Genomic DNA, 26,082 nt, shown 5'->3' with positions numbered 1-26,082 from the left:
CACAACCAAAATAAAGAATTAAAAAAAAAAAAATAAAAATGTTGAATTCCTGGCTATTTTGTATAACTTTGAGTGATTAAAGTGACATAATTTTCAACAGTCCCACATTGAGTGGAACAATCCCTGTTTCAGATACTAGCTCTGTACAAGGTAACCTCAACCTTTGGTCCATGTGTGTTTGCTTCATTACTTCTCTGCATCTGAGCATCCTTGAGGAAGGAAGGCCACCACATATGGCATTCACCCTGGCATGCATATGCAGACTCATTGGCATGCCCTTTTGTGTATTATTTCCATACATGTAACTAAGCGAAGAAGACAGCAGAGCCAAATATTTTGGTTTTTTTTTATGTATTATTAATTTATTAGTCATTTCATTTGGGTGCACATCAGAAGACACCTTTTTTTTAGCTGCTCTACGAGACTGAATGCAATACTAAATGCAAACATAGGTGAGATGGACCAGTCAGAAGAACATGCAAGGAGCTGTAGACATGTGTTTTTTGGTTTCCCAGATATGGGACAGAAACAGTAGCACAGAAGAGTTCATAAACTTTCTGTAAACATCCATTTTGAAGCCTAAGACTGTAAATTAATCCTAAGCAAGGTCAGCCTAGGGTTGTTATTTGAAACTAAATGATCTGCTTAGATGTATGGTGCCTTTACCTAATGAGTTAGCCCTGCAGCTCTAAGTGCAGCTACTAAAATGAATGATTTCCAGTAGAGCTGTTAAGGAGATGTACAATAAGAGGAAATACACGGCAGGCGTGGGCAATGGTATGTGATAGCTTATAATATATGCAATCCAGGAGCTGACACTGAACATTCACAGTGCAGTGTGGAAATAACTACATACACACGAGGTGTTTGCACTGCATCCGAAGAGAACATTGTGTGATGACTAAATGGTCTACTAATGAGCAGAATTATCTAATCAATGTGATATCATTTTTTTATTTTTCTTTACAGTTTAATTAAGCTAGTATATTAATTTATCCTGTGTGACATTGAAATCCTATATGATGTGCTATATTTGTATTGCCATTAAACTGACAGAAACATCTGTCATCCCCCAACTTTTCTTTTCTTTTTTTTTTTTTTTTAAATGTGCTTCCCACCCCCCTTTTCATTGATACTGTGTAATAAGTCATTTTGTTAATTTAGAGACCAGCTACTATTGGTGGCCCTGGCCAAACAGACTATATACTGTGCTACTTTCACACTTTAATATAACATTGTATAGTGTGTGTCTTTGCGTATCTATCAATATCTTTGTGTTTCTAAAAAATGTGCTATATTCTGATCCATCTACACACAGTTATACATTGATGTGGAGTTATTCTAACCACTTTCCGACATACTTGCTCTCTTCTTTTAATGAATACTTGTTTTTTTAATTGTCTAAGAAGTCTTTTGGATGGTGACGATAAGACTGTCTTTCTTGATGTTTACAATTCCTGGTACATGTGTTAAAGTGTTTTTGCCTGCCAATAGCCCTGAAAGAGACACAGTTTATGATGACGAGTGAATGTTAAATCTCTGCAAAGAATACATTGGTAATCTACTGCTTTGTTACAGCTTTCTGGTGCTCATAAAATAAACTTAATAACCCACTGTTGCCCAAGGGAGATGCTTTACTTATAGCCCTCATCTTAACAACTGAATGTCTACCGCGGCTGCATAATAGCCCAGTGAAATACTGAATTAAAAGGGAACAGCTGTATGATAAAATAAAAAAAAAACAAAAAAAACACTATCTGCTTGTTCTATTCACAGAGGGTGTCTGTGAGATCTGGCTGACCAGCGAAGACACTGGAGCTTATGGCAAAGACATTGGTACAGACCTCCCAACGCTCCTGTGGAAGCTTGTTGAAGTTATACCAGAGGGTGCAATGCTGAGACTTGGCATGACCAACCCACCGTATATATTAGAGCATCTAGAGGTAAGACCGTAGACCTTTGTATACCCCTTTCAGGGGACTTAACAAAGACAGAAAATAAAGGGTTAAACAAAATCAACAAGACAATGATCACATTCTTCAAACTACCATAAAGCAGAGACCTATATACTTCAATACTTGGTAAGGCTTCCTCAGCAGTGGGTCTCATACCTACTGTAATTTCAAAGTAGTGAGGAGCGGAATTATATTTTGAGACCTCGGCAACAGATTAACTGCCATTTCTTATGGTGACAAAGTCCCACTTCTGTTGCTTATATTTGTAATTGAAAGAAATGCCTAAGTATTGGTGGGAGGGGAAGAAAAAGCTCATTAAAGATCCTTGACCCTTTGATAGTTTGCCCGAGTTTAAGAACACTGCCAAAGTGGTTCTTGTCACAATGATTGACTGAAAGAACATTAGCACCTAAGAATTCCATATACATTCTGTAATAGTATACGCCATATAAAATTTTTATTTTTTTAAACAAAGTTGGAAAAGTAGAGGCAACCACATAAGCTTCCCATTACATTTCCATTGTGATTGTCTCACTTCTAGACTTTTTCCTTTGCCAGATGGGAATCATTTTAATGCGCTTTGTAGAGATCACATTTTATGGACTGCATTAAATCCAATCCTGTCATTAATTCAGTATATTGGTGGCATATTTCTGAGGTGGCTTGAGTCACACTAGTTGGAAACCACTGCTGGGTACATCTGACAACTAGACATATGTGCCTGTCATTGGGTTTAATATATTTTGCTGGTCAGAATCTTCTTCTGTTTATCACTGCTCTGGAAAACACCTTATTCCAGTAGTATTGAAATCATTGCTGTTGAGTTTGTAATGTTTCTCAAGCTGTGCTCAGTATCTCTACTAAAAGAATATCTCTTGATGTCATTGTGCATGAATGAACCATAGTGGGTAGTGGGTAGTGGGCATGTGACACATAGCATGTTACATAGTTACATAGCTGAAAAGAGACTTGTTGAGCTGCAAATTATTTGGGGATGATCCATGTTTTAATCTATGTATATATGTATATAGATTAAATCATGAGCTAGATCTCATTTTAAAGGTCTTATCCATACAATGTTATAATTTAATTTTTTCCTCTTTATTTTTTTATTTTTTGGGGGAAGGGTTGCAATACGTTCTGTAATGTGTAAGCAGAGCACACTAGTAATTTCATTAAAGTGTGTCTAATTATCAAATACTTCTTAGTTCATGAGTAAAGATTAAAAAAAAAAAAAGCCTGCCTGCCTCCCTCACTTAAGTCAGTTTGGCAACCAAATGGCTTCCTACAGGCTTGTTTTAAGACCCATTATTTCTGATTGTGCGTGGATGCATATTATTCTAGGAGACGATACTAGGATCTAACATTTTCATTTTGTTACTGGATGTCTGCCGAATCCTGGATAGCATGTTGAGCTGTAAATGTGCCACAGGGATCTCTCATTCTTTCTTTTCATTACCGCTTGGCTGGTATGATATCTTTACTGCTCCATAGTCTTCTATTCCTTGATTTCATGACTCCGCAGGATGTGCGAATATCTTGGCTAGGAGCTCATCACAACGTTTCTGTTAATCTCTTTAGTCTCTGGATAAGAAGCCTACAAAGCAGACCTGCCAAAATATTTTATTATTTTAAGCACCGTTAATGGGGGAGAGAAGATACATAATAGAACTGTTCAAACTGAAATCTTTAATAAAGATTAAATTACAATAAATATATCCGCTCTATTTTTCACTTGGAACCTTTTCGTAACTGTCAATGTTGAATTTTTAGAAGAGTAAATGTAATTATCTTGGTTAAAACAATTTCAAAAATATATTTACGTTCAAGCTAAAGCTGTAATATGACTTTCAAGGATAAAAATCTAGTGAAACAGATTTACTGTTCAAAAGGTAAGGTAAGAATTGGTGATACTACCCAGGAACTGCTTGGTGCAATTTCAGTTTTGGTAACCAAACGTTTATATGATCCCAGGCTTGATAACTGATCTAAACATGAATATACGAATGTTTAACAATAATATGCAACTGTATAGAGACCACATTGGAAATACAAATGTTAACAAATACATCAAAACATATATGTTGGAATGATTTACAGTTTCTGCAGTGAGTTGGGGGTCACATCTGAACCCTTTGTTCTGGGACTTCCATTATAACAAAACGAGTGCTACTGCCCTCAACCCAATGATGGGAATACCACCACTTAGAAAGAGAATGGAAACAATCAGTATTGCTCTTTGCAGCCTGTTATATATATAAATTTGTTTTATTTTTTTTCCTTTTCATGGCTTGTACTAGGCATGCTGTGCATTGATATGGCCACATGACAAGCTATGCCATGTAAATCTAGCAGAGAGCTTATCAAGGGTCTGGAGGGATATGTATGGTGTTCAAGTAAGGCTATGGGAGGGGTGGGGGCACTGCTGAGCTAAGAAAGTGGTCTACTTAGGCTATTACCTATGGAAATAGCATAATTAGACTTGAAATTTTTTATATGAATGTATCACACATCGAAAAACCAATATCAGGGCCTGAAACTATCATTTTGTAGATGTTTGAATTGTGAGGATCTTGTTGACTGCAATGTTGTGAACCTATCTGTGGTACTGTTTTCTACTGCTCTTTGGTTTTGCTGTCCCTACAAAAGGAGATGGAAAACAAATAAACTTTGTCTTTGTGCGAATTATGTTCGCATGTGAAAATTTACTGATTTGTACCAGTTACTGTTGAAGTGCTGAGTTTCCATTCTTAAACTCTGATTTAAAAATGTGTGAGAAGGTTCACATAAACTGAGGCCAATCACCGAGTTGGAAAATAGCATTACTTATTTCCAAATACTTGAGCTAGAGTGAGTGACTTCTTAAACTACATTTTATTTTACCCGAGTTAATCATGGACAGTAACCGTTTTAGATGAAACCTTTAATTTAGTAGCCAGTTTGTTGCTGCGCAACCCACTTTATTAGTGTCCTAAATATGTACAGGTTTATCTCTTCTTTCACATACCGCCCTCCATGCTCTAATTCTAGTGAGCTGCTGGGTCTTGTGGTTTGAGATGCCCAGGGTATGTCCAAGTAGCTCTCGATGCATGAGTATTCTAAAGAATGCTATATCTCTGATTAGAGACTGCTTATATTTGCACATTTCTCACTCCAGGAACTTTATACGTTTTGTACAGGATTTTAAATATAAACAGAGTAAAACAACATTCAGTTTTTCTAAAGTGTATTCCATGCTAAATGTGCTAATTAAGCTTTCAGAATTGTTATATGCCTAAAAACTGTCTTATTAAGTTTTGTGGCACTAGGTAAATTACTTGATGATGAAAAGGTCACAGACGGCAGCATGATAATTAACCTAGTGACTGGAAAGTCTTTGGAAACTATTTTCCTCTGGTTGTGCTTGAACTTCTCGGTGTTAATGTGTCCCATACAGGGACTGGTTGTGTGTTTTTTTTCCTTTAGAAACATCCCGCCCTGAAAGGTCGCTGGGGGAGATGGAAAGTGATGTGAGGACAGTGCCCTGTAAAGCTGTCACACCTAGACATTTTAAATGCTTGTTTGTATTGGAACATAAATGCTTTCCGCAAGAAAGTCCTGTCCCAATCTGCACTGCAATGGCTATTACATAAAGATTACATCAGATTCCGAACACTAACACACACACTTCCCTTTAACCCCCCTTGTTTCCCTGCTGGATAATCTAATGCAGGAGTCTCGGATTCTGTCCCCTCCAGATGTTAATGGCCCCGTTTGGATCTAAAAAGTGTGTGGGGTTTTTTTGCCAAGCGAATAATGTGACCCTTTTATCAACAAGATTATATTTTGCAGCCAGCATATGTTGAATACTGGGATTTGTTACTGACTCAGATTTTCAAACTCTCTCTCTCTCTCTCTCTCTGTCTCTGTCTCTGTCTCTGTCTCTCTCTCTCTCTCTCCCTTCCCCCCTTCACATAATTTTATAAATTTGGGATTTGTTACTGACTCAGATTTTCAAACACTGTCTCTCTCCCTACCCCTCCCCCCCCCCCCCCCCCAACATAATTTTATAAATTTGAATGATTTTAAGTTACAGGGTTTGTTTACGAACTACTGTCAATTCCCACATTGTGTCAAAGGTGATTGCTAGTGCTTGCACATCGTGATCTGCACTGGCTGTGCTAGGGAAGAGGGGGGAGGCTTTTGGGGCTGAAGACACACATGTTGGACTCTTCAGCCCCAAAACTCTAGTGGTTAGTGGTAGCAGAGGAGTCAGGAGAAGCATTTTTTTGTTTTTGTAATTATTTAATGTATTGTTCTATTTTATAATTCATCTTACTTAAAGCAACTGCTTGTTTAAAAAAAAAAAAAAAAAAAAGGCAGGTGACTAATATGGTGCTCTGCAAGGTAACTGTTGGGAAGGGGTGTTTGGAAACAAAACTTTTCTGCACCCCCTACTTTAGTTAGGTAGCATGGCAGGATTGCATTGAATACCTGTCTGTGCAGCGTTTTCTTGTTTCCAGCTATGCTTTCATTAGTTTCCTGGAGAGCATCAACTACCTGCTGTGCTGTTCATGGGTAAAGAGGGGTGGGGGTCACAAATATACAGCAAACGTCATGACATATCTCCACCTATCTGTTAGAGTAGGAGTTATTGAATTAAGGCCCCATGTGTTTCTGGAACCTAGCAATGCCTTCTTACATGACGCTGTCCATGCAGATGCCCAGCTAGGTTGTTTGTTTGGGGAAGGGCTTCTTGAAACATGAGTGTGCACAAAAAGCTATGATTAAAACCAACAAGCTCCTTAGTCGTATAGATTGATCCAAAAATGAGTCAGGATGTTATATCAAAATATATACTGAAAGAAACCTTAGCTCCTATACCAAGGACCGGCCGCCTGTTTTGCTTTGAGGAAGGAAAAGAATGTGAGAGATGTCGTTCTCCCATATTTGACGTGGATGAAATGAAACTGTAACAGTAGTATATATTTGAATGTAAACATTTAATTAGGAATATCCTATCACAATGTATAGATTGCATTGTATCCCTTAATGATGTGCCATGTGCTGGGACTAGAGTATGAGTGAGTAACAGTCCTTGCCATGACACTTGTATGTATGTATGTATGTATGTATGCTCATGGGTCTTGTAAATGCTGATGTTGACTGCTCCTAGATAGAGCAGTACATATTTTGCCCACATTTCCCAGCATGCAATCTCTCTGAATAAATCACATACTGGGAAACACTAGCAGATATTGCATTAACAACACTATGCGGGTCTGCACTCTAGGTTCCCTTCTCATTTACAGCAATTGGGAGTGAAAGAAGGCTTTGGTATAGTACAGAGCCTTACCCTCTCCCACAGTCTTCAAAGATCTATGAGTAGAAGGGCACCTTGAGTATCATGTCACTGTCCCTTTATGCCTTAACTGCCCCTATCAAAAATATAACAAGACCAACATTTTCACCTTTAAAGGTGTTTTAAGCCCACACATCATCAATTTCAAATTGTAGCCTGCTCAACGGCGCAAAAATTACACATAGGACACAAATGAAAACTCTAAATTGTTTAACTGAAATTGATTTGAGATTTTTAGTTTAATAAGTGCTATTAAATGTACTTAATTTAACTTTGATACAATAATATGCAATCCTTGGTGTATATGAAACCTAATGGCCAAAAATGAAAATCTTGGGTGTATCTGGTATTCCCAAAATGTTGATAAATATATTTAATGAATGGTGTTTTAGGAAAGCGTCTTGCGTACAGATGATGTTTTAAATATTTTGTTCATACTAAACAAGTAGTTACATGAATTTGTGTAATATCAAAAGAAAACAATTGTGGAGATGTATCAAAGTGTTATGAAATGTGGCAACCAAATGTGTTTATTATTTTGATCATTTTTATTAAAGTGATCTCAAAAGTGAATATTTTCTTAATAATAAATTCTGCCAGTTGTCGCCCAAATTTCCGTTTCAGAAGACCGTAAAATTGAGTGAGACATTTTTCTGCCAGTAAAAGAAAAGATTGAGAAATCCATTGCATCGCTGAAAAAAAATATTGTTTATATAAAAAGTATGGTTATGGTGCAAGAGAAGCAACAAGTGGAGAAAAATACAAATGTATTAATTGTCCTAAAAATTAGATGTACAAGTGTGGATGACACCTTGATAAATCTACTGAAATGTGTGGTTTTCTAAAAATGGAATATAAGCTATCAGGCACATTGAATTGGTGACTGCTCTCCTTTTACACAATTTCACAAATTTTCAGAACATGACAGTCTGATAAATATACGCTTAGTATATAATATGCTATAAATTTTCAGGGGGAAAGTTTCCTTTGAACATGCACAGTTAATATGTCAAAACTGCTCTTGCTCTTGAGGTACATAATAACTAGTGTACTGAAGGGGCATCCAAAACTTCTAATGAAGGCTAACCTACATATTATAAATCAATGGTACTCCAATATCCAAAGCAGTAGTGAGTGACATCATAATGAGATATGTGCTACATGACGTATTGTACAGAAAGTCTGTGCCGTTTACGAAAAGAATGATATGTAAAGAATTGTCAGTCCGTCCCATTGATGGCTGTGGCTCACAAGATTGACAAGTATGACATTTGGGTCAGACCTTATTTAAGAAGACACTGGTGTGGGCTTTGATCACATGCTCCACATCTACATTTGAGGTTAAAATCCCAAATTCAGAAGATTACTAAAGAACGCATTCATGTGCAAAAACAGAAAAGCACGTTTATATTCAAAAATCCTTCATTATTACTTTAGTGTGTTGGAGATAATGTCAAACGCTTAGAAATGGTGGGGGGAAAGTCCACATATCTTACTCAACACTGTGCCCTTTTCGCTCTGTAATATTCCCACTTATTAATAACCAAATGAGAGCTCACTTTGTGTGTTATTTCTTTTCTTTGTGGTAATTAAAGCTTCAGCCGCCTCTATCCAGGCTGCTCCAGGAGTTCATACTTGGTCCATATGCATGCAAGCCTTTGTTTCGTGTGATTGATGGGCTGACACAAGCACTGTGCTTTGGTACATCATCTACATAATCTACAGCAAAGCTGCTCTGCTTCATTAGACCTTGGCACTCAGTTAAAAAATAAATAAAAAAAAAAGCCAAAAGACAAATGTTTAGGATATAACATACCCCTCTCAAGCGGATCCAAGGGGGGGTATAACGACATGTTCCAACCAGATCCCCTATACTTGAATGTGAATATGAAATCTAATGAATCGTTGGATTAAATTGCATTTACACATCTGGACCATTTTATACTTAAGATTTGTAGGGCATTGTTTGGTCATGGTGATCTTCAAGTAATTGTCACTATTGCAGCAAACGAAAAGACATTCAGGCAAAATCAAAAGAAAACATGTAGATTAGGAGTATCTAGATTATTTATTACTAGTGCAATTATAAGAATTGTGGATGACTTTTGAAATGTACATCCTAGTTTTCTTTTTTCGTATTATTATTTTATTTATTTAAATTCAAATCTAATTTGCTAAATTGACTTTAATTTGTCCTAGCTTTGACTATATCTGAAATGAAGATTGTTTTTTTCTATTTTTTTTCTTTAGATCAGCTTTAGACCGCTGGTCTAAAATAAAAAAAATAAAAATCCCTTTTTTGCTGCCTGATGTCATAATAAGAAAGCAAAACGCAATATGTTTGACCACAAACCCCCATACTCTAAATGATTAAAAATTTAATTAACAGTTTACACAATTCCTTCACCACCCGAGAAAATGCCTTCCCTCAACATACAGGCCAGTAATGGTAATGCAACAGTGCCAGTAACTGTATGCAATGTGGAACTAATAAACAAAGTAAATGCCAGTCGTGTCAAGTTATCACAATGCGCCTCCTGATCGCAAGATTTTTGGTCAAGAGATGTGGTTTAAAAGTGGTGAAAAATGTCACATTGAAAATGATTATATAGCCTCATGTAGGAATTGGAATTGCGGTCCATGGTGCTTGCTTACCTTTCAGAGGTCATTTTGCTCTGCCCCTGACGCTGTACGCCAATCTGCTTGAGAAATGTGTACATATGAAGATTTTCAGAAAATGTTCGAATGGGCAGAGCAAAACGGCGCTGGCGAGGGACTTTACAGTTAAAGCTTTCATGAAGGGTTTAACCCCTACAGGTAAGCCAGCAGACCTCCTGACACCATAACAAGTTACTGTGGATTAAGTTGTTATAGTGCCCAAAAGGTCCCTTTAACATTTCCCAATGGAAATTCATGTATTGACCATGTTTCGTACTGTACTCTAAGTGCATGCTTGGTTTGGGAGGATTTTCCTTTTTTTATTTCTTTTTTAATAATAATTCTTTATTTTTTGCAGTGCAAAAGATAAGTTTACAAGCTTAGAGACACAGTTACAAGAATGGAAAATAGTAATGGTAGTAAAGCTGTTCCGATACATTGTCATACAGAGAAGCTGCACATACACACACACACACACGTCTGCTTTGGGAGCCAATTTATACAATAAAAAGAAGAAAATCCCTTATCCACTAAACAGCAACTTTGGTACTGACATTTTTTTTTTTATGCCTAATCTTGATGAAAATAATGGGAGTTTAGTTACATTATGATGATCGTACATTGCATAAGCCTTCCACAACGTCAATGTACCCCATCTTTGTGTGTGTGTGTATATAGAGGACCTCCCACTACAAACAAATACATTAACCAATCAGTATACAGTATTTCACTAATACACTCCTTCCCTCTGCCTGAGAGATATTGAGATAAGTTAAGGAATAAATCCATTATCTCCAGGCAAAGGGCACACATTTTCCCCAAAAGTTAGAACACCCCTTTCCCCACAAGGTATCCCCACAAAATATCCCCTGATAACCCCGATCTGGGGGACAAACTTATCCAAATTTCACCTAGATCGGTTCAGGGGTTCTTGAAAAGTGTGGAAGTCATGTTTTACCGACCACACACGAGGCTCCTGCCCAAAACAGTTCCCCGAATTCAGCGTGTGCGGTCGGTCAATTGGAAAAAAGGTAAAAAACTAGCAAAATACTGAATAGATCCTCCTGGCTCATAGCAGTGATTGTTCCCCTTGTCTGCACAAACATAACTAACCGAATGCCGCTCTTCTGGCTGTTCGGTAAGTGGGAGAAGCTGGTGTTCGGTAGTTTTCAGCAGTGGTTTGTGAGGTCGAGTGTCCGATTTTAGTTCCAGACACTCGACGACCAAGTCCCGCTGAACAAGATGGCCGCCGTTTTGTTTTCCACGTGGCGTTCGGCTATACGAACAGCGGCCACCCAGGGAACACTTAATTGACGGTATTTTTGAACTTAACAAGCCAGGAGGGTGGTCTGTGTTCGGTAGTTTCAAACTACCAAACTAATAACCAATATTTATACAGCAAATGAAGAAAGCACACAAATACAGAAGAAAATGTCAAAATAAAGTCCATTTTCTTCACAACATATATATATATATATATATATATCATGTATATAAATGTATGAGATTAAATATTTGTAAAAACAAGGAGATGCTATAGAGAGAAAATAAAGTGCACAATACACATGAGCCGACTGTTAGGTTAAGTTATGCTTGTGCCCGCCTAGGAGGCCATGCAGTAATTATGTACCAGAAGGTATGAAAAAAAAAAAAGGCAATAAGAACTATGAAAACACGAAAGAAAAGGCAAACAAATGGGTGCTCATCCACAGCTGGAGATATTAGGGATGCTCAACTCGGCCTATGCCCACTAAAGGTTGCTCATAGTTCTACTGAGATCTTAATATCTGGCACCTTCTCTGTCTGAGTTTAGGCACATGGAAGGTGAGTCCTCGAGGTACTGATGAATGCTTCTCCAGCTTTCTGGGTAACAGAAAATGTCCCAGGTGCGGTCCCATAGGGCCAAAGCTCGAGTGTTGGCTGTTTTTTTAGCCCTTTCTTTCAGGCGGTAGATTGGGTTCCGGCGCCGTAATTTGGCCTTCTTTAAAGCCACAGCCATCCTCTTCCCGATAGTGGTGACGGCTGTCAAAGATGAGATCCGCTTTTTTGGGGCTTGATACCCCAGTCGCTTACAAAGCTTTTCCCAGAAGTTTGCGAAAACGCAGTCTAAGTAGTGAGGATGGGATCGCCATTGGAGAGATAAACTGGCACTTGGCGACCGCCATTGGAGAGGTACACTGGCAGTTGTGACTTGCAGGTGAAGACTGGGATCACCCCCACCGGTCCGGGGGGGAAGGGAGACTGTAAGGGGGTCCACATGTGTGTGTATATATATATGTATGTAGTATTTTTACTGAGAATGCATGTTTATGATTTTAGATGTTTTCATGATCCATAACTCTTATAAAATAAAAATGTAGAATAGAGTAATAGAGCGAGATTTCCTGTACCTCATTTAGCTTTTTTTTTTTCTTCATAAGTGTGTTAGAGGCTTTTAGCAACTATGTTGTTTATGCAGTCACTTCTTCCATTTAGAATGTACATTGTGCATGAATATGAGTAATACATTGGTATCACTTTCTGTTAAAAATGAGACTGGGAGTTGAGTGCCAAAGATTGTGATTGCATTAAAGGGATACCCCAGGCACCCAGACCACTTCTGCTCATTGGAGTGGTCTGGTGCCAACTCCCACCACCCTTAACCCTGCAAGTGTAATTATTGCAGTTTTTATAAATTGCAATAATTACCTTGCAGGGTTAAGTCCTCCTCTAGTGGTTGTCAAGCAGACAGCCACTAGAGGGACTTCCGTGTTTTTATAACACGAAAAGTGTTTTAACCCCTTAAGGACCACGCTTCTGGAAGATAAGGGAATCATGACCTGTCCTTAAGGGGTTAAACGATGCTGGACGTCCACACGCTATGCATGAGGACCTCCAGCGTCGCCCAAATCCCCATAGGAAAGCATTGAACAATGCTTTCCTATGTGGAGGACTAATGCAGGCGCATTAGGTCTCTCCTGCCAACTGACGTTGGTGCAGGAACATTTTAGCCGCGAGGCAAACAAGGCATTTGCCTTGGGAGGCATTTTCCAGGGGGCACAAAAAAACCCGCCCCCAAAATGCCCAGGGCAAATGTCTTGTTAGCCTTGCGGCTAACTGACATGCCAGGTGGGCGGCATTGTCGGGCGGCTGGTGAGGGAGCACTTCCCCTGAGCTGTCTGCTCGGCTCCCTCGCGCGTCGCAGAGTGAGGCTGGGAGCCGGAAAATGTCATATTACGGCTCCCGGCATCACTCTGAGACGCGCGAGGGAGCTGAGCAGACAGCTCAGGGGAAGTGCCCCCTCGCCAGCCGCCCGCCAACGTTGCCCGCCCAGCAGCCACTGGACCCCCAGGGAGGAAGATTACCCCCCCCAAGCATTCCCAAAGGTAAGGAGGCTGGGGGTGGGTTAATAAAAAAAAGTGTTAATATGAGTGTGTGTGTATGTCTGTTAATGTGTGTGTGTGTGTGTGTGTGTATGTCTGTTAATGTGTGTGTGTGTGTGTGTATGTCTGTTAATGTGTGTGTGTGTATGTCTGTTAATGTGTGTGTGTGTGTGTGTATGTCTGTTAATGTGTGTGTGTGTGTATGTCTGTTAATGTGTGTGTGTGTGTATGTCTGTTAATGTGTGTGTGTGTGTGTATGTCTGTTAATGTGTGTGTGTGTGTATGTCTGTTAATGTGTGTGTGTATGTCTGTTAATGTGAGTGTGTGTGTATGTCTGTTAATGTGAGTGTGTGTGTATGTCTGTTAATGTGAGTGTGTGTGTATGTCTGTTAATGTGAGTGTGTGTGTGTGTATGTCTGTTAATGTGAGTGTGTGTGTGTGTATGTCTGTTAATGTGAGTGTGTGTGTATGTCTGTTAATGTGAGTGTGTGTGTATGTCTGTTAATGTGTGTGTGTGTGTGTATGTCTGTTAGTGTGTGTGTGTGTGTATGTCTGTTAGTGTGTGTGTGTGTGTATGTCTGTTAGTGTGTGTGTGTGTGTCTGTTAGTGTGTATGTCTGTTAGTGTGTGTGTGTGTATGTATGTTAGTGTGTGTGTGTGTATGTCTGTTAGTGTGTGTGTGTGTGTGTCTGTTAGTGTGTGTGTGTGTGTGTGTATGTCTGTTAGTGTGTGTGTGTGTGTGTATGTCTGTTAGTGTGTGTGTGTGTGTGTATGTCTGTTAGTGTGTGTGTGTGTGTATGTCGGTTAGTGTGTGTGTGTGTATGTCGGTTAGTGTGTGTGTGTGTCTGTTAGTGTGTGTGTGTGTGTATGTCTGTTAGTGTGTGTGTGTGTGTATGTCTGTTAGTGTGTGTGTGTGTGTATGTCTGTTAGTGTGTGTGTATGTCTGTTAGTGTGTGTGTGTGTATGTCTGTTAGTGTGTGTGTCTGTTAGTGTGTGTGTGTGTATGTCTGTTAGTGTGTGTGTGTATGTCTGTTAGTGTGTGTGTGTGTATGTCTGTTAGTGTGTGTGTGTGTGTATGTCTGTTAGTGTGTGTGTGTGTGTATGTCTTAGTGTGTGTGTGTGTGTATGCCTGTTAGTGTGTGTATGTCTGTTAGTGTGTGTGTGTGTGTGTCTTAGTGTATGTGTGTGTGTATGTCTGTTAGTGTGTGTGTGTGTGTGTGTATGTCTTAGTGTGTGTGTGTGTGTGTATGTCTGTTAGTGTGTGTATGTCTGTTAGTGTGTGTGTGTGTGTGTCTTAGTGTATGTGTGTGTGTATGTCTGTTAGTGTGTGTGTGTGTGTATGTCTGTTAGTGTGTGTGTGTATGTCTGTTAGTGTGTGTGTGTATGTCTGTTAGTGTGTGTGTGTATGTCTGTTAGTGTGTGTATGTCTGTTAGTGTGTGTGTGTATGTCTGTTAGTGTGTGTATGTCTGTTAGTGTGTGTATGTCTGTTAGTGTGTGTGTGTGTCTGTTAGTGTGTGTGTGTGTCTGTTAGTGTGTGTGTGTCTGTTAGTGTGTGTGTCTGTTAGTGTGTGTTTGTGTGTGTGTGTCTGTTAGTGTGTGTTTGTGTGTGTGTGTCTGTTAGTGTGTGTTTGTGTGTGTGTGTCTGTTAGTGTGTGTGTGTGTATATGTTAGTGTGTGTGTGTGTATATGTTAGTGTGTGTGTGTGTGTGTTTGTCTGTTAGTGTGTGTGTGTGTGTGTGTGTGTATGTCTGTTAGTGTGTGTGTGTGTGTATGTCGGTTAGTGTGTGTGTGTGTATGTCGGTTAGTGTGTGTGTATGTCTGTTAGTTAGTGTGTGTGTGTATGTCTGTTAGTGTGTGTGTGTGTGTATGTCTGTTAGTGTGTGTGTATGTCTGTTAGTGTGTGTGTATGTATGTTAGTGTGTGTGTGTGTATGTCTGTTAGTGTGTGTGTGTGTGTCTGTTAGTGTGTGTGTGTGTGTATGTCTGTTAGTGTGTGTGTATGTCTGTTAGTGTGTGTGTATGTCTGTTAGTGTGTGTGTGTGTATGTCTGTTAGTGTGTGTGTGTGTGTGTGTGTGTATGTCTGTTAGTATGTCTGTTAGTGTGTGTGTGTGTATGTCTGTTAGTGTGTGTGTGTGTGTATGTCTTAGTGTGTGTGTGTGTGTGTATGTCTGTTAGTGTGTGTATGTCTGTTAGTGTGTGTGTGTGTGTCTTAGTGTGTGTGTGTGTGTGTGTCTTAGTGTGTGTGTGTGTGTATGTCTGTTAGTGTGTGTGTGTGTATGTCTGTTAGTGTGTGTGTGTGTATGTCTGTTAGTGTGTGTGTGTATGTCTGTTAGTGTGTGTGTGTGTATGTCTGTTAGTGTGTGTGTGTGTATGTCTGTTAGTGTGTGTGTGTGTATGTCTGTTAGTGTGTGTGTGTCTGTTAGTGTGTGTGTGTGTGTGTGTGTCTGTTAGTGTGTGTGTGTGTCTGTTAGTGTGTGTGTGTGTGTGTGTCTGTTAGTGTGTGTGTGTGTGTCTGTTAGTGTGTGTGTGTGTGTCTGTTAGTGTGTGTGTGTGTGTGTGTGTGTGTGTCTGTTAGTGTGTGTGTGTGTGTGTGTCTGTTAGTGTGTGTGTGTGTGTGTGTGTGTCTGTTAGTGTGTGTGTGTGTGTGTGTGTGTGTATTTAGAAGGTGGGGTGGGGGGGAAGGGTTGGTTGGGGGTGGCGCGGGGGGCAAGGGGTGCCTGAGTTTTGTCCTGCCTAGGGCAGCACAAAACCAGGATACACCACTGCGTCGGCGGGGGAGAAGTGTGGGCGGAGCCTGACCCAGTGCTGAGGGACATCGGCACTGGATTCAGGCAAGTCACTGAAGGGGTTTTAACCCTTTCAGGAACATGGGATGGGGGGGGGGTGGGAGGGAGAGGTAATCCTACCTACATCACAGTGGGTCTTAACCACTGATTTGTGATTAGGCACATAATATTCACTAGGACCCAACAACTGTACCTTAAGCCTAGGGTCCTATGAAATGAGTGCATTAACAATTGTATGCGCAGCCCTATGTGGACTGATTAGTAGGATGACCAGTCAGTATGGTGTACAGTTATGCATTCACATCATGCACATCTGGGCCGGTGACAGAAGGCCCTATAGGACCATTCCATGCCCTTATTATTATTATTATTATTATTATTATTATTATTATTATTATTATTATTGCCATTTTATATGGCGCCGTTTTATATAGCGCCAACAGATTCCGTAGCGCTTTGCAATATGAGAGGGGGGATTTAACCCCTCACTATGTTTTGTTTACTATAGCAGTAACGCTCTGTGTAATGTAGTGTATTTTGCAAAACAAATATATATTTTAATGTACATTGTTATACATTTGAAGAATTGGTCTCTAAGCTAATGTTCCAGTTGGAGAATGGGTCATAGCCACTATGTACATAGTTTGTGTTCCTAAAAGACAAAAGATAAGCAACTGTCTGAGAAGAAAAATAAAAATGTGAAGGATACACATTGGTAGTGAACTCTCAGATACTCCTCATGCAAGTCCTAAAAACAGGGGGTAATGCTGGTATTCCCTAAATGTTAAATATTAATAGTGTTCCACCAATAGCAATGGAGAACACCAATAAAAATAATGCAAAAATTAAAAATATGTATACTTTATTAATAACAAGAAAAAGAGCTCACAAAAATAAAGCGAAAAACAAACCAGGTGTTTATGTACAAACTGTGAAAAAAGTGTGTGTGGTATTCTGTGTATAAAGATGCATGTTTATCATGAGCTATATGATCTAGAATGCATGAGAATGGTATTCCTGCAATTAGTGACCGAAAACGGATAACCGCCTAATACTGGATACAGATTACCTCTGGATTATCTAAATAAATTGCACTTAACCCAATGCGAGGTAGAATATCTAATTGGTAGATGCTAATATTGTACAGCTATCTGTATCTATAAAAAAGAAACCGTTGCAATCACCAAAAAAATAAAATATAACAGAAGAGCTAAACAATGTACCACTTTATAGCAAGAAGAGACACATTATCACCTCATCCATATTAATAGGATTTCTAGCGTATGTATTAATGGGATTTAAAGGATTGTACATAACTGTGCTGCTGTATAGTAAGTACTAATGAACCACGAATATAAGATGCAGTTTGACAAGATATCAGAGGACCCAGAAATTCCATTTTAGGTACAGTGTATTTAATAAACTAGTACACAGCCCTTGGAGATAGCAAACACCCCTTATAATAGCATACATTGGTAAGGTTACTAAATAGCTATACATTTAACAAATAGTTTCATATGTATTAGTAGTAGCTATACCAGAAGTCTTAAAGTGATACTACAGTTTAACCCACAAAATGGAAAAGCCTCTGGAATGGCCAGACATATGTAAGTATTGTATAACAAAGAGCTGAATATTGGAAAAAATTAAAGCCCAAGTGACTGAATGAACACATAATCTTAAAAAACAAAACAAAAAAAAAAACAAAGCCAGGCGTGCCTTCAGTAATTTGCCAATATTATTGTTGCCCTCTAAACATAGGGCTGAAGATGGAAAAAAAAAAAGTATAGTCAATATCACTGGTGGCTAACTCTAAAGTGCTTCTCAATATTGCAATAAACCCACAGACAGCAGCCATATAAAAAGTGCTTTAACAATCTTGCAAGTGTCCATCAAGTCCATATATCACTCCTGGTATGCTATAGTGCAAGGTTACAAAATGAATCTAAAGAGGGGGCGGAGCCTAACTGTCAAGCAGGGCAGACGCGTGGATTCCGGGCTCCTTCAAAATAAGCAGATTTCTGGGGTTTAACCCCGGCCAACCAGTGTCTTAACCCACCGAGAGGCATAACTACTGTCCGGGGGCTTCAGCGCAACAGCTTGAGACTTTCTCGAAGACTGACACCCACCGGGGCCCGGAGATCTGCTGCTGCGGCCTGCTGTAACAGAGCTGGGAAAAGGCGGCTGACCTTCCTGCTCATCAGCAACTGACCAGTCCTGAATCGCTCCTACCCCCCTTGGACTGGCGGGGGTCATCCCGGTCCCCACTGGACTGCACAGATCTGCCTTCAAAGCACCTATCTTCACACCCGAGCCAGGGCCTAACCACGCTCTAAAGGCTTAACTGACTGCAAGGTCTGAGCACAGCAGCCTGCCTCAAAATGGCATGGGCGCCTTCTCCTCAAGAGCAAATGCACGTGCAGACTTCCATGATCCCTCAAAGCTCTGTGGAGCAATTTCTACAAAGGCTCATCGAGCACTTTCAGCACTTCTGGGATGCCCTGGAGAACCGCCAAACACGGCTGCCGCACCAACCGCGGACAGATGTTCGGAGGGGTGAGAGTTGGAGAGCGCAGTCGACTCCCACAGGCCTAGCTGTTGCGCAACTGCTCGAATTTCCCGCTACTGGCCTACTTGGGCCAAAGACCACCAATGGTTTGACCCAGAGACATCGCCCACACCGACGGAGGGCCCACCGCCATAGAGGGCAGCAAACAATCGGGACCCCCTGCTACTCCCAACCCGGGAGGGACTCAGCCCATCAAGGATACCAGGTCCGTGGACCGAAGATGTCTGCCTCTATACCGGCTTGGGGCTGGAGGGTGACCTTACCTCGCTCCCAACGTGCCGCTACCTCTGATCGCTGCTATGCGGGTCTCAAGCTCAGACAGGGGCCGGGACAGAGAAGTACCTTACACAGGGGCTGCACCAGGGCCCATCCTGATTGTCTTAGCTGCATCCTCCGAGTAGTGCCCAGTCGGGTGAAGCATCTATGAATGAGGGACAGCCTGATAAAGACGCCGAGCACTTGATACTCCAGCGGATGACCCAAATCTAACTGTGTGCCCATGATTTCAAAGACATAATCTAGCAGTTATTAAGCATGTTTAACGCATTTTCTGTTTCCTGTGATTTGCTCTTATTTTACATTTTATCTGTACACTAACCCCTAGCCTTAACTATCCTATCTACTTGCCCTCTCATGATCACTTTTCGGAAGGCAGGGTGCTCGTGTTAGCATGATTCCAGTGGCTACCTCTTCAGCCAGTTTCTCATATAGGCAAGCCTAACTTATAGGCAAGCGTTGTGTCCCTATAGCCAGTAATACTTGTCTATACGTAGTTCAGCATGTTTACCTATACATTTCCTTGCCTAGCATGTTTTTTATAGCCATACAGCCCACATAGGTATGTTTTCTCTCTATTTTAAATGGTTCATGTCTTCTCTATACCCCTAATGTACTGCGGAATGTTATGCCTGAGGATTGTTGTTTGGGTACCTCAAGATTGTCTGTTATATCTTTATGCACTGCAAAAAAAATAAAAAATAATAATAATCTAATGATATTCCAAACTGGGCTATCTGTGACCATTCATATTATGCACATTCTCTAAATTTCTCTGTGTAATAAGTGTTTGACACATGTTTGTGCCATGCAGCATTTTCGTCAGGGACCAGGCTACAACAAAAGTGCTCAAACCGCAAGATAACTCACCCATGTAAGGCAAATCTGCCCACTTTTATGCAACTCCTTTAACTGATGACCCATATTTTTATGAGGTGTTCCTTTAGGTTACTCTGCAACACACCTCCCAAGTGCCCCTGTTTAGGCGGGACAGTTCCTATGTTGGGCCCAGATTCCTTTCTGCCCCTCTGTTCTATCCTAATGTCTCAATGTTTTTAGGAGGGCCATATTGGTTGTGTATCAGAGTGTAAAACAGAGCTCTACAGCATTAATACTCACAGCAATGTCTTTAAACTACAATAAGTGTGTTTAGAAATCTGTATGTGTGAATAGATTGCACTGTTCTTATTCTAAAGTACACTTTAGTTATGTAAAGTATTGTTATGTAACCTAGAATGAAAGTCTCCCTCTGTGTCCATTTAGAATATTGGGAGTTTTGCTAGTCTGTAGATCAGAGTTTCTGCCCCATTCTCCAATTTATGGAGCACTGGCCTGGTCATACAACATGTCCAAGTGAATTTATATTGGACTAGATTTACATAATTGCCTTGTATGACACCTTGGAATGTTAAATATTCCTCTCCTTGCTGCATAGTATTTGTGTGTTTGTAGTATGCCTGTTTGTATATAGCATGGAATGTATATAATGCTGTGCTTTAGTTGTAATTAAGTTGTAGTGATCTCACAATTTTCTATGTTGAAGGCCGTTTTCAAGGTTGATTGTAATTAATAAAGTTAGAATGAGTTTTATATATATCTCTGTATTGATGTTCTATTTTCATATTTATTCTAAAATAGATCAGATAAATTGCATACTTTATTTTCATTCTGTAATGACTTGCAGATGTCATATTATGAGATTCAGGGACCTAGACTACTTAAACTAGTATTGCATGGTAAATATCTTCCACATTGATGAAGGATTTCACTCCATTAGAATTGTATTAAGTATGTGTTGAAAGTATGAACAATGGCATTCGTCTTTACTCACAATATTGTTTAAGCTTTGTAGCATGTCAATGTACAATAGAGAACAGTGATATGGCATTGCCGTGCTAAAAAGTCACAGTACATAAGGCTATAGTAAATAGGAACATATCTTACATTTTAAAGAGACAAATATATATATATATATATATATATATATATATATATATATATATTGAGTCTTAGTGTAGAGGGGAGACACTAAGGTAGCATGTAAAAAGGGGGTTTAGCCCCAAAAACAGTGAAAATCTACCTTAGAGTGTGTCTTCTCTTGTGAGAGTACTAGTAAGCCAACAATATTATGTAAATTTTAGTAAATCATTTAAAATATAAGAGGGGTAAATAAGAAGAAAACAATCAATTTGAGAGTGCAGTCCTTTTAATCAATGCTATCTATATACCTATTCGTTCTGATAATGATATCAATAACGTGTGAGAGTTACAAACTTCTCATTATGGCAATAAATGCTTGTATATACACTTTGAAATCTTCTATTTCTTCACCTTTACCTCCAGACATGCAAGTACTGTAGGGGTTAACCTAATACCAAGACATCTTAGACATGCCCCTGTCAATCCACCATTGGTTAACATAAACGTACAACCAATCACTGCCGACTTTAACATTCAAATATTCCAATACTTACCTGTGTCTAGTTCCCCTCTGATGAGCCACTCTGGCGAATGCATGCGTCAGGGGCTCAGGGGACACACTTGAGACAGTATTGGTGTCGGCTCTCACTTCTGCAATCTATAACGGCCAGCCGACACTATGATCAGAGGCTTCTGCTTTCATCAGAACGTATAGGTATATAGATAGTATTGATTACAATTCTTATCTATGTACTTGTAGGCTTGGTTGGTAGATGTAATGTCACATGCTGTAATTAAATTTATCAAGTATACTGTTGTAAATATGCACATCAGAATGAATGAATGAATTAGATAATGTTGATTTGTTGTAAAGAAGTATTATTGCCAAATTCAGTAAATCGCTACTATTTTAGCACCTCGACACTGCTATAATCACTACAAACAGCAAGGACTGTACTCTCGAATAGATTTTATTTTCATCTTAGTCACCCCTCTTATATTTTTAAACAATTTCAAAAGTTACATTTTATTTTTGGCTTACTAGTCCTCTCACAAGAGAAGACACACTCCAAGGTAGATATTTTTTTTCTTTTTTTTTTTTTTACTACATTTTAAAGAAACTCTATTAACCGCTATACATTAAATATACTGTTGAAAATTATTTAAGTCCAAGTCTATTATTAAACAAAATCTGTGATATATACACACAATAAGTATCTTATCACAAAGATTTTTTACAGCAAAAACCTGGCAAAACACCTCATATAATCCTTAGCAGACACAGGATTTACTACTCCAGTCTAATGGTGGGTCCCGTGTCTTTTAAAGGAGTGTCACAATTCAGTATATACAGTCCCCACACCCCTACATCATATTGTGTTTTCGCCATTCCCTTAGCCCGTATTTAAAAAAAAATATATACATTCTGAATTAGAAGTCAATTATACAATCCATGTATAACAGGAGATTTTTCAATATTTGTGCTAGTAAATCTATAGCTTTTATTTGCTAATTACCACGTTGGTGATTGTGCTACAGCTGTGTGGATCACGGTTTTTATGATCAGGGTATTTTAGTGATCACTTATACAAATTGTTTTGCATTTATCTAGGATATTTTATGATTATTGTTCAGTCCATTTCAGATCATGTAATTTGTAAAATAAAAATGGTTCCCTGTGTTTGGGCTCATTTGTCCTAGAGAACTTTTTTCCAGATTTACGAGAATGTCAGTGGTGATAAGCATACGTAATTGAACTAAATAAGGATGGGTGATTAGCATGGTTTTAGCTCCAGGAAAGGTGAGGCCTGATGTGACCGCTGTGTTGGGGATTCCTGTTTACAGTTCAACGTTGGAGTAAAAGTTTCCATTAATACTCCAGCGCCTGTGGGCTTTAAATATTCAAGCCTATCAGATTACTGTCTGGTTTTCAGAAGAGGAAACCTTTCCAAACATCTGTTCCATGTTTGTGTGGACAGTGTCATGCAGTGTAACACTTGTGGTATCTCCTGTGGAGAGAGCACACCTGCCAGTAAGCCGTTCCATGTCTGAGACCCAAGTTAGTTCACTGACCGGGTTCTGGAACAAATTAAGCAGATCACTGTGCAAAGCTTGAATTACCAGTCCTGTTTTTCTTTGAAAAAGAGAGAGGAATTGAGCATTTGTGCAGCTGCCTGATTTTGGTCATATTAGTTATCTGTGCTACAATATTTAATACTTTAAATCGTGATATTTTTTTTTTTTTGTACTAATGTGACGATGATGTTATCCACTATTTTTAAACAGGACCTTGTAGATTTCTAAGCATCTGATTAAAAAAAGAGACATTACATCAACCCTGCTGAATATACGTTATCACAGATAAAACATTGTGAAAGATGAACAGTGACATCATAGTACAATGGAATACAGTAACTCAAATCTTTGCTACTGTAGCTAAACCTCATGTTATGTGCTCACTGTAGTGGATGATGCAGATATAATATTGTGATTTGCACTGGAACACAAAATGGAGAAATAAAGTAAACAGAGATATTTGACGCCAGATAGGTGCCCTTGAAGGCAGAGACAGTCTTGCCTCATCCTCAGAACCTCTCCAGCAGATACGGATGCCAGTTGACCTATTACCAGCTCAGTTTACCAGGCAGTGAGTTATCTAGACCTTAGTGCTTACACTGTGGGTGTTGGAGGCACAGAGGTTTCCCTCTTTCTGGTATAACACTCTCCCTGCTAACCGCCAGAATTCTAGGCAGTTTATCAGTGAACACCATATGATTATATCTGTTCACTTGGGGTATTTTTCTGTTTATTCTGACTAGATTCTGCTGCTATTACTAATTTCTGGCTTATATATCTGGGTAAATCTTATTGGTCTATATTTGCATTAGACACTAAGCCAATTTTACACTTTGTTGAGATATATCACAACACTGGGGATATTGACCACCTGTGTTTCTGCAGCAATACTTACCATGCTATATTATTTTGTCTCTCTTTTCATGAGATACTATGTTTTGACAAAATTAGAGTAATTATACCTTCAGCGCTAGTAGAACTTCCCTAGGGTACTCTTACCTCCGGATCAATTTTTACCCAGTGCATGTCTGTTGTAATATGTCTTTTTTTCTCCCCCCATTACTATTTTTACTTAGGTTCATTTTATTGCCTACACATATGTTGTTTATTTCCCCGTTTTTTTTAATATATGAAGAATAAAGATTTGACATTTTAATAACTATCTAGGGGCAGACCGCCTCTTATGTACGTCTAGGAAGTTGTTTCCTGCCCCCCACTTTTCTTGTGAATTTCAAGTTGAATTTATTAGTGTTTAAGAGTTACAAACCTCATGAACTCATCAGAAGATCCCAACCAAATAATAAAGACATGATTGATGTACCTTTTCCACAAATACATTTTATCACGATAGATCAATAGTCTGGTACATTTCAATGTACGTCTCCCAGGTGCCCAAGTATATGTTGGCATAGGAGGCTGCGCATGAAGTCCCCATAGCAGTCCCCCTAATTTGTTGGTATACGTTATCTTCAAATAAAGACATTCTTGATCAAGATACAACACTCTTAATCCCCAATTTGTTTGTTTGGATTTTGTATATAATGCCTCTACATCCAGGCTACATAAGAGGATTTCTTCTGGTACCATTAAATTATTTAACCAGTGTAACATTTGTTAGGTGTCTCTGATATATGATGGTAAGTTGGATACAATGGGTGACCAGATTTGATCAAAGAAAAATGCTTCCATTCTGGGTTAGATTATCCTTTCCTGATACTATAGGCCTGCCAGGTGGATTTGTCAAGGACATATGCACCTTAGGCAGGCTATAGAAGGTGGACAGTACTGATGATCTGATGAGCATGAAGTCAAATTCCTCTTTGGTTATGAATTTACTACCTTCCTGACCTTCCCGTCAGTCGGACACTAGGGGAACTGGAACTTAGATGCTATTTAGTACTCCAGATAATGGATCCCCTGGGCACCGTTTAGTAGATCTCCCTTTTTTCACGTTATACTTTTTGTTTGTATATCCTTATTTTCCTTAGATTGATTAAAAGCAAGCCCCTCCCCCCCCCCTTCTCATTTCTATACGAGTGGAGTTATCCTGATAGTTTCCCGTTGTGGGATTCTATACATCACTTACTCCTATGATTTGCACTGGGATCTCTGCCCTTGTTATTTTTTTACTGTTTTTGAATATTTAACTTTTTTTCCTTATTGGCATTTTCTGTCGGTTAGTAATTGGTCTAACCCAGTGGGTCCCAAACTTTTTAAGTTCAAGGCGCCCCAAGTCAACATTTCTAGAATGTATATCTGTACAGCGCTGCATCATTTACTGGCACTATAGTGTAATGTACAGTATTGGTGTTTGAAGGGATGCTTGTATACAGTTATTGTGTTTTAATGCAGGGATGTGTTTGTATGTAATGTTTGCGTTTGATTGCAGAGGTGTGTCTGAATGTAATATTTGTGCTATATTGCAGGAGTGTGCTTGTATGCTGTGCTGGTGTTTGACTGATTGGATGTATGTACATACATACATACATACTTACACAGCTATTCAGGCACATTAACACTCGGATGCATATAAATACACCGACACACACACACAAATTCATATAGACACTGACACACACACACACACAAACATTGATACATGCCCACACCATGACACAGATACACACACTAACATAAAAACACACATCCTGACACACAGAGGCACATACACAGATGTGTGCACAGACACAGAAGCACACTGACCTGTACATACACACACACACACACACACACACCCTGAAACACATAAACTCGCATACACTTACTCACACACATACAGGGGCGGGGCTGGGCTTGGGGGCAGGGAGGCAATTGCCCCCCAGGCCGCCCTAAATTCTTTTAAGACTGGCCGCTGCAGGGACGGCCCTTTAAATGCTGCAGCCGCCTGAGCGGCTATTAGAAACGGGGGAGAAGAGGTGGGGGGGAGAGTATGTGAAGGGGGGAGAGTATGTGAAGGGGGGAGAGTATGTGAAGGGGGGAGAGTATGTGAAGGGGGGAGAGTATGTGAAGGGGGGAGAGTATGTGAAGGGGGGAGAGTATGTGAAGGGGGGAGAGTATGTGAAGGGGGGAGAGAGTATGTGAAGGGGGGAGAGAGTATGTGAAGGGGGGAGAGTATGTGAAGGGGGGAGAGAGTATGTGA

General features: G+C 39.6%; 1 protein-coding gene across 2 annotated transcripts in view; it reads left to right on the top strand.

Moving 5' to 3' along the window:
• CDKAL1 (CDK5 regulatory subunit associated protein 1 like 1) overlaps positions 1 to 26,082 on the top strand; it is an 858,136-nt gene that overhangs the window by 480,023 nt on the left and 352,031 nt on the right. For both annotated transcript variants that reach the window (XM_063450500.1, XM_063450499.1), the window contains exon 10: positions 1,777 to 1,943. In XM_063450500.1, coding sequence (XP_063306570.1) covers positions 1,777 to 1,943 — 167 coding nt within the window. The remainder of the gene's footprint in view (positions 1 to 1,776; positions 1,944 to 26,082) is intronic.

Source organism: Pelobates fuscus, chromosome 4, assembly GCF_036172605.1.
Source record: "Pelobates fuscus isolate aPelFus1 chromosome 4, aPelFus1.pri, whole genome shotgun sequence".
Taxonomy (NCBI): Eukaryota; Metazoa; Chordata; class Amphibia; order Anura; family Pelobatidae; genus Pelobates; species Pelobates fuscus.
Note: the sequence above shows the minus strand (reverse complement) of the source record. Positions and strands in the feature narration are given on the sequence as shown.